Source organism: Nilaparvata lugens, chromosome 2 (assembly GCF_014356525.2).
Source record: "Nilaparvata lugens isolate BPH chromosome 2, ASM1435652v1, whole genome shotgun sequence".
Lineage (NCBI taxonomy): Eukaryota > Metazoa > Arthropoda > Insecta > Hemiptera > Delphacidae > Nilaparvata > Nilaparvata lugens.
In genome coordinates this window covers 28,771,271-28,789,260 of record NC_052505.1, presented here as the reverse complement: position 1 = coordinate 28,789,260, position 17,990 = coordinate 28,771,271, and the positions used below count along the sequence as shown (strand labels likewise).

The 17,990-nt window shown below is 31.8% G+C and overlaps 2 protein-coding genes across 2 annotated transcripts in view; one reads left to right on the top strand and one right to left on the bottom strand.

Annotated features, from left to right (window-relative positions):
• LOC111055420 (frataxin homolog, mitochondrial) overlaps window positions 1-2,396 on the bottom strand; it is a 12,798-nt gene extending 10,402 nt beyond the window's left edge. Inside the window, exon 1 of the mRNA XM_022342626.2 lies at window positions 1,927-2,396. Within this exon, the coding sequence (XP_022198318.2) occupies window positions 1,927-2,147 (221 nt within the window). The 5' untranslated portion in view covers window positions 2,148-2,396. The remainder of the gene's footprint in view (window positions 1-1,926) is intronic.
• Window positions 2,395-17,990, top strand: LOC111055417 (eukaryotic translation initiation factor 1A, X-chromosomal). The gene is made up of 5 exons (XM_039420972.1): window positions 2,395-2,890; window positions 3,631-3,714; window positions 5,056-5,159; window positions 15,668-15,800; window positions 17,742-17,990. Exons 1-5 carry the CDS (start codon window positions 2,875-2,877, stop codon window positions 17,852-17,854), a joined length of 450 nt encoding a protein of 149 aa, XP_039276906.1. The 5' UTR covers window positions 2,395-2,874; the 3' UTR covers window positions 17,855-17,990.

The window sequence follows — 17,990 nt, the reverse complement described above, 5'->3', positions numbered from 1 at the left end:
ATCCATAAAGCCACTGTATAAGAAGGGTGATTCACAGGAAGTGTCAAACTTTAGGCCAATTTCTCTGGGAACGGTATTTTCAAAAATATTTGAGAGAGCAGTTCATATTCAGTTGAATTCCTATTTTGAGAGAAATCATCTTTTCTGTGATTCCCAGTTTGGATTCAGGAGGGGTAGAGGTATTGACAATGCTATGTTTGGACTGAATAAGGAGGCTCTTAGTGCTTTGGATGGATCGCAGAAGGTACTTGGTATCTTTTGCGATCTGTCCAAGGCCTATGATTGCGTGGATCATGACCTGCTTTTGTCCAAGTTGTGGCACTATGGTGTGAGGGGAGTTGAATTTTTGTGGCTGCAATCATTCTTGCGGGGTAGATACCATAGGGTTTCAGTTGTTGCTGATGGAATGGTTTTCAACTCTACTTGGTTGGCAATGAATCGGGGTATTCCACAGGGATCTATTTTGGGACCATTGCTCTATCTGGTATATGTAAATGATATCTCAAAGTTTGTTAATTATGATCTAACTCTATTTGCTGATGATACAACAGCTCTCATTAAGGGTGGAAATGTTGATTCTTTGATTGAGGGAGCAAGAACTTGTTTGAATGAGCTTAATGAGTGGTTCAACTATAATGGTTTGTCATTGAACCCTAGTAAAACCAAATTGGTGCTTTTCATGCTCGAAATGTCCAGGGAACGTTTCATGTTAAACTAGACTCAGATACCACCTTGAAGCCCTCTGATGGAACCACTTTTCTGGGATTGTTCTTGGATAGTAATATGAAGTGGAAGTCTCACTCTTCTGAACTGTTGAGGAAGCTGAGTAGAGCAACATTTGCGGTGGGTGTGATCTCCAGGGTTGCAGGTACAAGTACAGCGTTAATTGTGTATCATGCTTATTTTGCATCCCATCTACGCTTTGGTATCATTTTTTGGGGCAGAACAACAGAATTTGAATCTATTTTCAGGACTCAAAAAAAGCTTTGAGGCGAATATTCGGCCTGACAGACAGGTGTTCTTGCAGACCCATATTTAGAGAACACTCCCTCCTTACAGCCCGGCAGTTTATGTCTTAGAGTTAGCTCTATTTGTTTTTAGAAATAAGGACCGTTTCCAGGAGGGACAAGTGGCGCATTTATATAACACACGATTCAGGGGACTCAGGTATCCAGAGCACAGGCTGACTCTCTTGGAGAAGGGCCCTTATTACATGGGCATCAAGGTTTACAATGTCCTACCACAGATAGTCAAGGAAAGTGCTACTCCTGGTTTATTTAAGAAAAAATTAAAAACCATTCTCATAGGTATGTGTCCCTATAAAGTTGAGGAATTTTTTGAGAAGATAGCCTCTACATGATTTACCAATATAGTATGGTCACTGCTAGTGTTCTATTTATGTAATAGTTGGTTTGCTTTGGGTTGGGGTATGACAGTGGGTTTATAAGTGATCCACATTCATGTTTTTTTTTTCTCTTTCTTTTTCCCATTTTGAATAATTAAATGACATTTCACACATCACTAGAGCCTAGCTCTGCTTTTGTGATTTTTACGTGAAGAATTGAATAAAATAAAATAAATAAAATAAATTATTTGCCAGAGCCAGTGAGAGAGCGCTCAGTGAGTGGCTTTAAGAATCAAGGCGTCTTTGTCAATGTGGTTGATTGGCAGAAGTCTTTATGAAATAGACGATGTATTTATTTATTAATATAATTTAATGAGAATACTTATGATCTTTAACACTGCCATCGTATAATCATGTTAGTGTGTGGTCTATAGACCATTGTTAAGAACAGTTTTTATATAGCTTCTGCTATAATTGTTTATGTTAACATAAAAATGACGCTATTAAGCCAGGAATATACTATCTAAAAATTGTAAATACATCCACACTTTAATTTTAATTGATATTGTCATTTTACTTACTCGGATTCAGTATGGTTGAGCCGCAGTGAAAATGAAAGGAATTTTGTTGTTGAAGCGCTACTTGTTTCAAGTAGGCCTATAGGAGATTTGTGAGAAATAAAACATTTATTTTTTGATAAAGCAGTAAGATTTCTACAATATGCAGAGTTTGTGATGCAAAACACATTTCTGGAAGGTACTGCAAATGTCATTCGAAGTGCAGATAAAAGTAGTTTCACCATTTTTCCAATTCATGCACTGTTTCCTGAGAAAATTCAGTAATTTACTGGACGGAGATAAATGGAGCCAATATGGGCGTGCTGATTATGATTTATGTATAAGTGAATAATAATTATAAAATAGTCTATTAATCCACAATATTAATAATAAACAAACGCCGAATTTTAACCTCAAAATATAACCTCACTCTTACAAATCTTACAATTTCTATCTCTATATACAGTCGATGTTTATAAAACATCGACTGTCACTCTCTATCGAGATGCGGGTTGAATAGATTTTCAGATACAAGATGAACAACATAAAGTTCATATTTCAATCTACTATAATTAATTTTTTTTTCTACAATCTGATTTGATTTTGAATTATAACTTCAATTCTCATTACTGCTGAATAGAAAATTGATTTTTATTAGGAATGTTCGTGCTGAACACATTTTCAAAAGTATGATATTGGAAGTGATTTCACTCATTAAGCATAAAAATGTTCGTTTTCATATTTAAAGATTATCTACTATTTTTTCATTTCCAAAATCGAGATTTAACTCCCAATATAAATAGTAAAAGTGAAAAAGAAATGACAAGGCCTTCTATTATTTTCACATTAATTTGACCACCATCTTTAACGTCATACGTTCGCAGTAATGGTGGAATGGTAAATTTCAGGTTGTCATTTTAAATTGCAAATAACACGTGAATTGTGGAAGTTTTTGATAAATAAACTTTCATCATGCCGAAGAATAAAGGTAAGAAACTTTATGCATATATTTTATTAATGTTCACAAGCATTTATTCTTAAATGATGAGTTTCTACATTGCATAAGTTGTAACCAATTCCCATACACAACACGCCTTCTGGTAAAGATCAGAGAAAAGGGAATCAAAGATTCAAAATCAATTTGGCCATTTCATTTTTTAAATTATCTTGGTTTTTTTACATTATTTGAAGAAATTTTACTTTGATAATCTATACATCTAAGAATACCAATTGCTGATAGTTCTAGCCTAGCCTACCTACCTTTAAATCTTATAGTTTTTTGTGACTCAATTTCCGTGTTTATTATTTGATTTTTTTAAATTTTATATTGTATGCAGCTTATTTTGTAATTAATTTATTTCACCATATATCTGGCTATTAATTTGAAGTCTACTCAAAGTTTTACCTCAACAAATAAGTTAGTAGGTCGCTGTGAAAGGTGTAAGAATTAATAGAATAAATCAAATGTTAGTGAGTTATATTAATATTCCTATAGCATATAGGCTGCATTATTCAATTTGTATAGGCTACTTAAGATATTCTAAGTATAGGATTAGTTTCATATCAAACTTGAATAAAACTTGATGCTTACTAACTTGATTTTGTGAATATTATATACTGTGCCCATATTGAAACACAATTTAATAGGCTAACTTACGTACATGTAATATTTTTTTGATTACCAAGCTACACTAATACTTATTAGAATTACTTATTTCTATCTTACAGGAAAGGGAGGTAAAAATCGTAGAAGAGGAAAGAACGAAAATGAAACTGAAAAGAGAGAATTGGTCTTCAAAGAAGATGGGCAAGGTAATAATTAATTTTTGTATTCTCCATTCCATATTACTTTATTCTACCAATGCAATTGCATTAGTATTAGTAGGTACCGGTACTTTAATTCTCTACCTTGGTCCGACCGCTGTAAGAAGCGACATACCAATGCAATTGCATTAGTATTAGTAGGTACCGGTACTTTAATTCTCTACCTTGGTCCGACCGCTGTAAGAAGCGACATCGAACGTGACCCAAGGGTATATATATCCCATCAGCTGAGACAGATTTGAGGAATGTCACTTCTACTTTTAATGAATTCATTGCAGGTGAATCATTGATTATTTATATACCTCTCACTATTTCTTCCTTGAGATGTCCTGGAAAAGTTTTCTCAGATTTGATGAAATCTTATTTTCATCATCAAAATCAGCCCTGAACTTTTAATCAAAAAAGAACGTTCTCTGACTAGTTTCTCGATTATTAGAGGGCGTATGAATTAAGAATGGAGTGGAGTCTCCATTCACTACCTCCTAGATTTACATAATTAGGTAAATTTAGATGGTAGTGCTCCAGCCCACCTTATTATATGTTCACTTTATATCATCCTAATTCAATATTTATAGTGTGATGATTGATGGCGTCTTGTAATGAATAAAGATTAAAAAACACAAATTGTCCAATATGGTTGTAATTTGGGGTCTAGAGTGCTGGCTTATACAAGAAAGCAGAGGATCAAGACCTAAACTCTTGTCCCGTGTCGCTTCTCACAGAATTACTTGATACACAAATGCACGGAAATATAATATTATACACATTATTTTTATATAGACTACTCGTTCCTTTATTTAAATAACACTGTTCAACGTACCATTTGTATTACAAACAGAAAAGCTACTTATCCTACTGATGAATCATCATTTCTTATTTATAAATATTCAGACCTCAGTTAATTTTATCAAAGATTCATTTTACGATGTTTTCCTGGATGATCATTCTAATGGTTCAAACAAACGTGAAAAATTTAACATTGAACACAGTATTGAACATCATTAATAACAAACTTGTAATCTACTCAGGCAAATTTGAATTTCAATATAATCTACTTCCTTATGAGATATTTTCATATTGTCAAGTTTTGAATGCTGATTTTAAAACTTTTTTGTTTTTTAAAACAAAACTTTTTGATGTTAAAACAAAATTTTTGGAGAGAAATAGTACCTACAGGCTCAGCCTAATTGTAGCCTATTATGATTAGCTTATAGTAAAAAAAAACTGCTTGTTTTGTGTTCATTCTATAGTGTATAGCCATTTATTACCATTCAATTGGTTATTTCTAATCTTTATCTTATTGGTGTATGATGCATGTTTTGCTTGTAGAATACGCTCAAGTCACAAAAATGCTGGGAAACGGGCGCTTGGAAGCTATGTGCTTTGACAGTGTGAAGCGACTTTGTCATATACGAGGGAAACTCAGAAAGAAGGTAACAACATTATTAACAATATCAGTTTAATTTACTAAGTAAGGAGATGTGCATAGAAAAATTCCATTAAAAATAAAATCATTTTAAAAATGAATCTTAACGAAAACGTGCTCTTCACAATTCCAATTCAAAGTCAAAGTCCTTGCCACCCTCCCTCCCACAGCCCCCTCCATAGATGTCAAGACGAAAGAATTGGCTTTTATTTGGGTGCTTGGAGCTGCTTCCAGTCCTGGTCTCAACAGCCAGCAATAGTACCATAGCTACCAACTGTTTAATTAAATTGAAATAAATTTCATCATATCGTAATAAATTTCACAGCTATCAAATATATATATTAAATGTTCAATAAAAATAAAAATGAAAAATATATTTCATTCAAGTTCAATTCTACGATTCCTTTCTCCAATTTTAGTCTAATTCTTTTTTGATTTCTAATTTTAAATCTCTTTTCTATCAATTCATAAGCTACACCTTTCCTTATTCATAACTCACTCAAATCTTAAATATCCCGTTTGTAACCGCCCCCTAAATACCCCATAATGTCCCCTGAATCTGTACCTTTTTCTCTCCATCCATCTGCACCGCGTAATCTGTGGTCTCTGCTGCTACAATTGAGTCTCCGTGCGTACTCTGTGGTCACACGACCGTTGGATTCAAAACTGCAGTCTGCTCGGATGAGAAAGGGAACTCAGTTCCCGAAATTTCCCCCATTTCTAATGTAAGTTTTTAAGTGTTTTCAATCTATTTATATCGTGTCTCCTGTTTTAATTTATATTACAAACTTTAAAGTGTCTTCTGTTATGTGCTATATATATATATATATATATATATATATATATATATATATATATATATATATATATATATATATATACTAGCAAGAACCCGTGCTTCGCAAGGATCTATTTAAAACTTGACAAAAAGAAAACTTGACGTAATGAAATTTTGAAGAATTGAGAAAAGGCCTATAACCATCCTTGGTTAATTAAGACGTGATAATGCGTCAAACATAATTTTCCTATTACGTACGTGTATAAGCCAGCTCTTCACTTTATATAATTATTATAGATATAGTTAACGACTGCAAGAGATAGGACTGTGGAACAGAATAGTGGTGAAACTATGATAGCGCCAGAAGTGTCTCAAACACAATAGTAGGTACTACATGAACTTTTTGAAAGTGATTTGAAAAAATGTTAAAACAACAGAACTGAATCCTTAACATTCTACCTTCATTTAGAGAGGCTTTTGTTTGAGCAGAATGGAAATCTATTTATAAAAAAATGAATGTCTGTTTGTGTGTTTGTTTGTATGTTTGATTGTTCCCTGTAGACTTAAAAACTACTTGACATAACGGCATGAAACTTTGGGAATATGTTGTGTGAATATTGGGGATGGTTTCTGAAAGAAATTTTAATAGGGGGGCTGATAATAATTATTTATTAATCCATTTTACAGACATATGTTTTCGAAATTTTCGGCCGATCGGCTACTGAAGAACGAAAAGATGATCATGATTCAAGATCATATTGTGATAATATGATTTAGCAGCTATCTATTAAAGTTACCAGCTGTAATAAACATATCACCCTGTGATAAATTATTGTGTACTGGTATTAAAACGGTAGTTTGGAGTTGAAGTGTAGTTGATTGGTACCAGCTGTTGATAATGGTTCCTTAGAAGACCTATACAAATAATTATCACTCCCTTATCATTGAGAAACTGGAACATGTTGAAAAAAATTATTCACCTAATGAAAGAGAGTATAATTATAATATATTGTATAGTATATATGTATAGTATTCATATTGCATTCATTAATTACTGAAGAATGAAAGAATAATTCACAATTTTTTGAATTTAGCTTAGCTTATATTCATCCTAAAATGGAAAGAATATGGAATTCTGTGTGATTCATCGCACATCGCATATTTCCTGGACCATATATCGACAATCTACAGCTATGAAAACATTGAATATTTTTCTTTGAAACACTGATATAACTTTTTTTTTTAATTGAAAACTTCACTCATAGATATTACTACCAATTGATTGAGAAGAATAATATGTTATCGGAATAATGAATGCTGCATGACTAAGCACATAGGAAGTCCGTATTGAGATGTAAATGAACATGTTGATTGTCAGATAAATTTCATGATTCACCAAATAAAGTAAAGTGTAACATGAAATACATTGGCGGTACGAAGTTCGCTGGGTAAGCTAGTTGTAAATTAAGCTTTATTATTAATAGACAATGCTGAAAAAGACAGGCTCAATCACCAGGAATACTATAAATCTATGAGGGACCAGTAAGCCATTAATTTCGAGTAGTTCAATTACTTCCATTATGGACACTGGATACATTATGGACAATCAATACGTATGAAATTTATTAGCTACCGTACAGAATAAAAAACTTTTGATTGCAGTGACCCTGACTACAGTATTATGAATAACCATTCGGATCAAATATAAGGAATTACTTGCATCTCTCATCAACTCGTAATTTTCATTCACAAAATATTAACTATATATATATATATATATATATATATATATATATATATATAATATATATATATATATATATATATATATATATATAAAGTTATATTTAATAAACTCACGGATAGTACTCAAGTTTGTCTTTTTCTGGCCGTGCTACAAATAAATGTAGGTATATGTTTGACATTTTGTTTCTGTAATCGTGTTGTCTATTTTTGATGGCAATGAAATTTGAATTTGAAAAAAAAATTATCAACAAACTCCTAACCAAAGAAAACCTTTGTGCTCTGTTCTGAAGAATGAAGTTTGAAGAATATTTGTGCAAAGTTTCAAGTCTAGGCCAATTAGTTTGAGCAGTAGTGTGATTATACATCAAAATTTTCGAAAAGTGCCCTCTCCTGAACCCCCCTGTGCTCCTGATTGGAATTTTTCTGCATAGATCTGATTTTTTTCGTACCTGAACGAAAAAGTTCCTCATGACTTTGCTGTGCAATGAACGGTTGAAAAGTGAAAATTTTGGGGGGCCCAGCTCCCTCAGGGAGGGGGCAGATTTCTGAAAATCCTTTTGTAGTGGATGTTTTGAGGCTATAATAAACAATCGTGCGAAATTTCAAGTTTTTAGGCTTAGTAGTTTGGGCTGTGGTGTGATTTCAGTTTGTCGGGGCTTAGCCTTTTAGATATAGGTAGAAGAAGAAGAAGAAGGAGAAAAAGAAGAAGAAGAAGAAGAGAAAGGACGAGAAGAGGAGTAAGAAGAAGAAGCAGAAGAAGAAGAAAAAGAAGATAGATTATTATGTTGCTTTGGCCTGTGATCTGTATAAATGTCCTGTAACAACTAAAGTTGCGTCCACACATGCCGAACCGAACCTCGAACCGCGCAGCAAACCGTGCATTCCTCCGAACATCTTGCTTTTCAACGAACATGAGCATATTTTTCATAATGTTAAAAATCAGCTGTTAATCATTCGCCGTACCGTACTCCGAACAATTCGCCGTGCCGCTTGCCTCTGTTCTAACTGCTCGCCTCACCTCACTCTGAACGCTGAACTTTTCAGCCAATCAGAGCCCTCGACAATTCGCCGTGCAGCTCGCTCCACAATATTTCGGCTATCCATCACAAGTTGAAAAAATCTGGTGTGGCGCACTCACACAACTTTCCTTGCCGTTATGAAAATTGATCACCTGACGCTAGTGTTCACGCGCATCTCAAGTCTAATTATAAACAAAGATCTGAGCCAGCTGGTGACAGGAAAATAACGCTGGAGACATACGAGGTCTGCTATCTCTTCATAGTGAATCATTTAATAGAATCAACAGTTTGCAATTGGATATTCACATTTTCTCGAATTTTGAGCTTATTTTCAATTTTAGGTGACAATTTTTTACCGAACATTAATTGTAGTGATTCACATTTTCAATCTTTTCCACTGAAAATTTTTTGTTTAAATTGTATCTGAAGTCTGATAATTGGGAATCTAAAATCAAACTTTGCTTAGATGGGGCGGAGCTCCTGAAATTTTTACAGATATGTATGGGACTTGTGACAGTTTATGGAGCTTATCAATGACTATTTTAGGTATAAAATTAATCAAAATCGTTGGAGCCGTTTTCGAGGAAATCGCGAAAAACCCTGTTTTTGACAACATATTTTTGCCATTTTAGCAGCCATCTTGAATTGCATTTGTTCGAAATCATTCGTGTCGGATCCTTATATTGTGAGGACCTTAAGTTCCAAATTTCAAGTCATTCTGTTAATTGGGAGATGAGATATCGTGTACACAGACGCACATACACTCATACACACACACACACACACACACACACACATATATATATATATATATATATATATATATATATTATATATATATATATATATATATAATATATATATATATACAGACCAATACCCAAAAACCACTTTTTTGGACTCGGGGACCTTGAAATGTATAGAAATTTAGAAATTGGGGTACCTTAATTTTTTTCGGAAAGCAATTCTTTCCTTACCTATGGTAGGTAATAGGGCAAGGAAAGTAAAAACATGCGAACATGAATACAGAAGTATGGGCAATTTTTTATTTGATTAAATTCATGTTTTGAAGAATTCATTGTTACGAATGATAAATTGATAGGAGCTTATAAATATTTTCTAATTCAAATGAAATAACTTCTGAAAAAAATAATGATTGGATAAATACCAATATTGAATTATTGTTGACCAAGAACTCAGTACATCGACAATTCATTCAACTAATTCTGTATTGATAAAATTATAATCATTTTCTCTATTGATAATCAATTTCATCAACTAACTGAAAAAATTACTTCAATTTCCATGAATTTATTAATAGAATTATTATATAAATCTAAAGTGTAGGTCATATCTAAATTCACAAAGAGTTCGATTCTTTTTGGCAAGATAGATGTTATTCAATGCAGAAATCATTGTTATTTTACTAAAAGATAGGATAAAATGAATAGTTCTCTTTCAGGGGGAGTTTTGACAACCCACAAAACTCATTTTTCATTTGAAGAAATAATATCAAAAAGGTGCATAGGACCTTACTTTTTTGTTCAGCTTGCCAAAATACCCCTCATTTCAATATTAAAATTTCCGACTGACTGTACAGTGACTCAACCATTCTATCAAGGCTTGAATAATTATGAAATTTTAATTAAATAAAAATGGTAGAGAATAATTATCATGTAGATATCAACACCATTATTTAAAGACATATCAACTGCATGCGTTTTCATATTGCCGATACAGCATTGATAAAACTGTAGGCGTTTATTTAGCAGTCTCAAAAAACTGTTCTAGCGGAAATAGTTATTTGTGCAACTAGTGCGCAAAGTGACAGTTTGCTGCACCGAAAGAAACGTTTACGCCCGAGCCGTAGGCGAGGGCGGAATGGCTTCTTGAGTGCAGCAGAGGAACTTTGCTCACGTATTTCACATTAAACTTTTCCTACAGTTACCATTGAATATGAAAAATGAATAATTATGGGTAAAATGATGGCTGAAATCCATCAAATGTTTGTGTGTGTGATGCTGTTATTAATAAAAACCTTAATTCATTTAAAAATTAATAATCCAATTGAGTTTGAAAATTCTCAGCCAAAATTCTCATTTTATTCATTCAAGAATCAGAAAAAATACAGATAGAACAAAAAATTCACATTCAACATACACGCCAGCAGCTTGTTGGCTGAACCGAGCTGCAAAATGGCTGAACACAACAAGATGGCTGAACCGACAAGCGCGCGACCTAGCGGGAAGAATCGTACCTAAGTTTGTTTCATCCAGCTAAAAATTACTGAAACACGATTCAGAAATTTAGACTTTTGCTCAAATTACCGAGAAAAATGCTCAATGTAAACTGAGAAATATTTATAAAAATAACAAAGACAACAGAGAATATTTATTGTAGTATTGTTATGTTTTTTATTATTTCTATTCTTATGAATATCGAACGGTAATCATTTAACCTCAAAATTCGAATTTTATAATGTATATTTGCTACTTTTCTCATTTCTTGCAGTTGAAATAATAATATTATTATTGATAATTATTATCAATAAAAAGAACTATTATTTATTATTAAATGATGAGAATTCGTAAATGATGATTATTTAATTATGATTTAGATGAACATTATTCTTGTTTTGGATTTCTAGATTGGGATTTTATCATAAATGTAGGGTAGCCATTGAAATGATTCTCATCTAAATCTAACCACAGTCATTGTTACCAACTTAACTTTTGTTTTCGTGCACTAATCCTCCATTTAACCCACCAACTATTTTGTGTTGCCATGTTGCAAATCTGGAGTGCAGAAAAGATTTTTCCCGCACTAGAGCGGAAAAGTGAATCTTTGCGTTCTGTAATCAGTGCAAGAATCGTCACTTTTCAAGGTAACTGTAGGAAAAATTAATAATACATGCCACGTGTAGGCTTATACATTGCATCAGGAAAACGAAGTTCAAAACTATGGTTTTCCTAAACATATGTTTTTGAGATAATTTCTTTGATGCAGCTGTTTCACATTCACCATTATAAATAATTATACAGAGTTTGTGAAAATAAAAATATTTATTGATTACCAAAACAATACTATTATTATATTGATAATAATAATTAATTATTGAAACAATACTTTTATTATATCAATAATAATAATATTAAACATATTTATCAATTATCAGAACAATATTATTGAGGTTGAGTGGAATCAGGTAGAAAGCAATAATAGAACAGATGTTCTTTTTTGAATTTCTATCATATTATTTTGTTATTTCAAATGATTACAACATATGTTAGAATATCACATGTCAATAAATAAATTATCTCATTTCCATATGGCACTCACCTTTCCATGCTCATAACCTTACTTAATAGGATCCTTTTTCATCCTTTGAAACCCTTAGAGGCAAAATATCTCAAAATCCGTTCTTAGTGCGCGTCTAGCATGTTTGAAGAATATTTGTGCAAAGTTTCAAGTCTGTAGGACAATTAGTTTGAGCTGTAGTGTGATTTTACATCAACATTTTCGAAAAATTCCCTCTCCTGGACCCCCCTGTGCTCCTGATCGAAATTTTTCTGAATAGATAGAATTTTTTTCGTAGCTGAACAAAAAAGATCCTCATGACTTTGCTGTGCAATGAGCGGTTGAAAAGTACAAAATGTTGGGGGGGCCCCAGCTCCCTCAGGGGGGAAAATTTCTGGAAATCCTTTCTTAGTGGATGTTTTCAGGCTACCATGAACAATCGTGCAAAATTTCAAGTTTTTAGGCTCAGTAATTTGGGCTGTGGTGTGATTTCAGTCTGTCGGGGCTTAGCCTTTTATAAGTGTATATATATATATATATACAGGGTGTCCCAGATAAGGTGTGAACCCCGGCTACCATAGATTCTACATGCAATTTGCAACAAAAAAATGTTCAGTAAAATTTTCTCCCATCGACCTTCGTTTTCGAGATATATCTATTTTTCAATACTTTTCAAGTAGGCGTACTTTCAGTCATTAAATCGTCAATATCTCAAGATCCATTGGTCTTAAGTGAATTTTGAGGAGATCGTTGAAAAGAGGACAAAATGTCACATTGATTTGATGTATAAAACATGCCAAAGTCGATTATTGAGAAGTATTTTTTAGCGGTAAAAGTTGAAAAAGAGTGATTTTTGAAGTTTTTTTGAAAACTTCAGACACATTTTTCTCGATTTTTTTTCCAAGGTACGAAATAATTTTTATAGCGCAAAAACTTCCTTTTTTGATTATCTTTCTAATGAGACCAAATACAGGTGTCTAGCTCAAATCCTCGAATCAGAATTTCAGTTTAAATTCGATTTTTTAATTAAAAACGACTTATCTTGTTTGAGTGTGAATAATTGTCTACAATTTGATAGATTTGTGACGAGTGATTGAGGGCGTAAAAATACTTTTTCTTTAGGAAATTTGGCTGAGAAATTCAATGAAACTGGTTAGAAGTTCGTATCTGCAATTGTTATTGAGATACAAGTTGAACAAAGTTCAAAGTCGAGTTAAAATCTAAACTTTTCAAACAGTTTTTTCTTGATTTTTTTTCACAGTAACAATATTATTTTTCCAATAATGAAAAAGCTTTGCCATTTTATAAACTATCGAATGAGTATAAAATCGAATGAGTCTAAGATTACCTGCCATTTTTCAAAAGTTAACACTTAACACAAAAGCGAAGTGGAATGGTTACAAATAACTGGTTAATATATTAAACAAAAAACACAGTGCGGCTACAGTAGGCCTAACTTACAGTTTGTTTTTTTTTTTTGTTCAACAGTGAGCTAAAATATTTCTGAAAATTATTTTCAGCTGATAATTTCTTTTAAATATTTTCTTCTTTAAAACATAATAAAATCAGCTGTTTTGGAACAGCTGTTATTAGAATCCATGTTTTATTTGCAATCAGCTGCAACTTATGAGTTATTAGTTCTCTCCTCGTAAAACAGCAAATTTTTGTGGTGTAATGTACTACATAAGAATACATTTTATTCAACTTTTATTTGAATTTAGTTTACACAGCTTACATAATTCTTTTCAGAATTAAATTCTCTACGATTTTTATTGCGAAAAATTATTTGTTTACTGGTCATTAAAGAAAGTTATTGGGCATCAAACGTAGAAGTCTATTTTTCTCTACTTAGATTTTTTGCATATTTCAACTTTTTTCTCAAAAACTACTCACACTACAGCTTCCAGACTAGTTTTATTCAATTTTCCAGATATTTTTCCATATGAATCCAGCATAAGTTTTTCAAAAACTAGTCCCCAAACAATTCAGCATCGGTGTATTTCACCAGAGGAACTGAATTCTGGGCGAAATCTTTCACTCTGTATAGCTCGCTAATGAAGCGTTTATGGATATATGTTTATATGAATTTTTTTCTTATTTTTACCTCTACTATCACGTATTAAAATATTTTACCATAATTATGAATCACCCTGTATATATATATATGCATTTCACCATAGGAACTGAATTCCGGGCGAAATCTTTCACCCTGTATAGCTCGCTAATGAAGCGTTTATGGATATATGTTTATAAGAACTTTTTTTCTTATTTTTACCTCTACTATCACGTATTAAACGTATTTTACCATAATTAAAAATCACCTTATATAGACCCTATATACACCCTATCTACGATAGTAGAGGTAAAAATAAGAAAAAAGTTCTTATAAACATATATCCATATATATATATATATATATATATATATATATATATATTATATATATATATATAGATATATATATATATATATATATATATATATATATATATATATATATATATAATATATATATATATATAAAATAATTTAATACGTGATAGTAGAGGTAAAAATAAGAAAAAAGTTCTTATAAACATATATCCATAAACGCTTCATTAGCGAGCTATACAGGGTGAAAGATTTCGCCCGGAATTCAGTTCCTATGGTGAAATGCACCAATGCTGAATTGTTTGGGGACTAGTATAGTATTTGAGAAACTTATAATGGATTCATATGGAAAAATTGAATAAAACTAGTCTGGAATCTGTAGTGTGAGTAGTTTTTGAGAAAAAAGTTGAAATATGCAAAAAATCTAAGTAGAAAAACACAGACTTCCACGTTTGATGCCCAATAACTTTCTTTAATGACCAGTAAACAAATCATTTTTTTGCAATAAAAGTTGTAGGCCAGGGAGTTGAGAAAGAGGAAGAACTTCATTCAGGAGTCTGAATGCTATTCCGAATCTTAATTATACATTTTATCACCTCCTCCTATGTATAATGTTTAATAAATAAGTTGTTGGTGTGATTGATAACTCATTATACTCTATATGTATTCTGTATCATAATGTCGTACTAATGAAATGATCTTCCAATCAATATTATTAGAGATAAATGGTTAGTTGCATGAAAATCCAATCTAATTAGAATGCCGTCAAATTATGTCATTATTGATGAAGGAAATTGATTCTTTAATGACTTATTTATACAATGATGAATTCAACTGGTTTTTTGAATAACTGGCCTACGTTTTCACAGATATCTTTCAAGTAATGATTCAAATGTCATGCATATTTTAACTGTTTATGGGGCTATTATTAAAAGAAAGTACATTCGTATGACTTTTTTGTTGGTGGAGAGTCAGTCCTTGCGGGAGTGTTCCACCTGGCCAGTGGCCAGAACATATTATTTAAATCATTAATGGATAACAAGGGAGTGATATTTTTGTGTGCATTGAATTATTCCTTAGTTACGTTCAGTACTTATACTTATTTATACTAAACACCATTTTTCTTATCTGTGTTGTTTATTTTAGTGTTAAAAATGTATTAACTTAATATTAAACATGAAATGATTTGATGAGTCAAATAAATCAATTTCATAATATTGACTTGTATCTCATCTACCTCTAGTTTATATAACATTTCATAATATTCAATCATTTTTTCTAATTAGTGATTCAATTTTATTTTAGGTTTGGATCAACCAAGGTGATATTATTCTGATAGGTCTTCGAGATTATCAGGATGCCAAAGCCGATGTCATCCTAAAATACACTCCCGACGAGGCTCGCAATCTCAAAACCTACGGCGAATTTCCCGAAACAGGTGAGAATGATTCACTGAATGTTTCAAAAAGGAGTTACAAATTTGAATGATTCATAAGAATATTTATTGAAAATATGGTACAGAGCTGCATCTATAGGGAGATTTATGCTATAAAGTCAGTGGTAATGATAGGATGGCATAGTTGTCATGTTTCTTTTACCATCACCTTCTATAGTGAATAGCTGTAATTCAGGTCATCCAGGTATATCGTATGTAAAATTGATTGTTGTTAACAACAATCAATTATATCTCAAATATGTTCTATTCACCAAGAAAATATATCTCTTCATAATTTAATAATTCATTTTCATAATTGTGATTTAATATTATGGTAGCTCATTCATGATATTACTTCAAAGTCTAGAAACTCTACGGAGTCTATGTAGTTGAAAAAGTATAGGGCTATCCATGCAGTTTTCCTTATAAGGCAACTACAATAATTGATAGAATGTAATGAAAATTCTCAATTACCCTTTTCAAATGTTTTTTCCAGTCGAAACATGTTGTGGTGGATAAATAAAACACTTGAAAATGGTACTTGAGAATTTTTATTTTATTCTAGATCTATCTATTTTGTCTAATGACAGTCATGGATAGCAAACCAATGTTAATCGGAAGCGGACTTACAACGTGAATCTCATTATAGTCTTGTTTCAAAGGTAAACTCAGGTTTTTACTAATAGTGTGCTAGTGAAACATTGCGCTGAAACAAGTGCTCAAGTATAATTTGCGACTTTAAGTTGAAAATGATTGTCTCCACTGGAGGTGCTTGAATCATTTTGCATGAATTGATAATTTCTTTGTTGGCTATCCTTAACGATCTTTGGAATCAAAGACTCTTGCAAAACATCCACGTAAACTAAATCTGTGATTTTTTTCTCGTGGAAAAGAACGAGGCTGAAACACTTACGGGTCCAGTGAAAGCAGCCATTTTAACGTTAGTTAGTAGCCTCTACGACGAGATTTTACACTAACAAATTATTCGAGCGAAAACTTTTAAGTGTTCTTCTTCAACATAAATAGATTTAGCTCTGTATCTTTTCTGAATAAGTTTCTATGAATCATCCAAATTGGTAATTACTTTTTGAAACGGGTAATTTATATTATGATAGTGAGTTAGTGACTCTTGATTAAATCTTTGATTACATGTCTTATTTCAATAGGTTTGTTACCCCTTTTAAAGAGAAGAGAAAAATTTGCCATACAAGTTAATTAGTTGATTGATGAATAAATTATTTTTTCACCTACTCAGGGGTAAGGATCTTGCAATTCAATCAATCAAAAGGTTTAAAAATTAACTAACAGATTTTCTGTCTTTAATTTGTTTTATATAAATAAAACAAATATCTACAGTGATTCTATTGCATCAATATGATTATTATTGATAATGTGGTAGCATTCAGGAAATCCCAAAAATTGAACCCGTTCAAACAATTACTCTTTATTCACTCTTCTTTTAAGGGAAATAAAAACTCAAAAAAATGATCAATTACACTTTATTTTATTGCAATAAATTTGTTGGAATAAAATATTGCTGCAATAAATTTGTTGCAATAAAATATTGCTGCAATAAATTTGTTGCAATAAAATATTGCTGCAATAAATTTGTTGCAATAAAATATTGCTGCAATAAATTTGTTGCAATAAAATAAAGGATACTTGATAATTTGTTACTGTGTTTCAATTACCCTTCAATATTATTGATTCTTCCTCAATAATTATTGAGTAATACAGTTATTCCATTTGTTCTATGCTTTACTTCTTGTTTCAAAATCTGGGTTTTAGAATCTTTTTAGAGTCAACAAACCTGGATAAAACTGATGGTTTGTAACAAATTTTATGTTGATGATAGTGTATTGCAATTACACAATTTCTCTGCAATAGTGTTCGTTTCTATTGAAACATTCGCAGTATATTTTGTAATAAATTATTCTGTTTCAGTACGTATCAACGAAACTGTCACATTCGTCGAAGATGGTTTTGATGAAGACATTGAATTCGGTGATGAGATTAGTGACGAAGGCGAGGCTGATCCTGTTGATGCTGTAAGTTGATTACATATATTTCAATTTCTTCTATTATCTCATCCAAATCTGAATAACATACCAAATGTATGATCCGATGCTGACTTACAACGTGAATCTCATTATAGTCTTGTTTCAAAGGTAAACTCAGGTTTTTACTAATAGT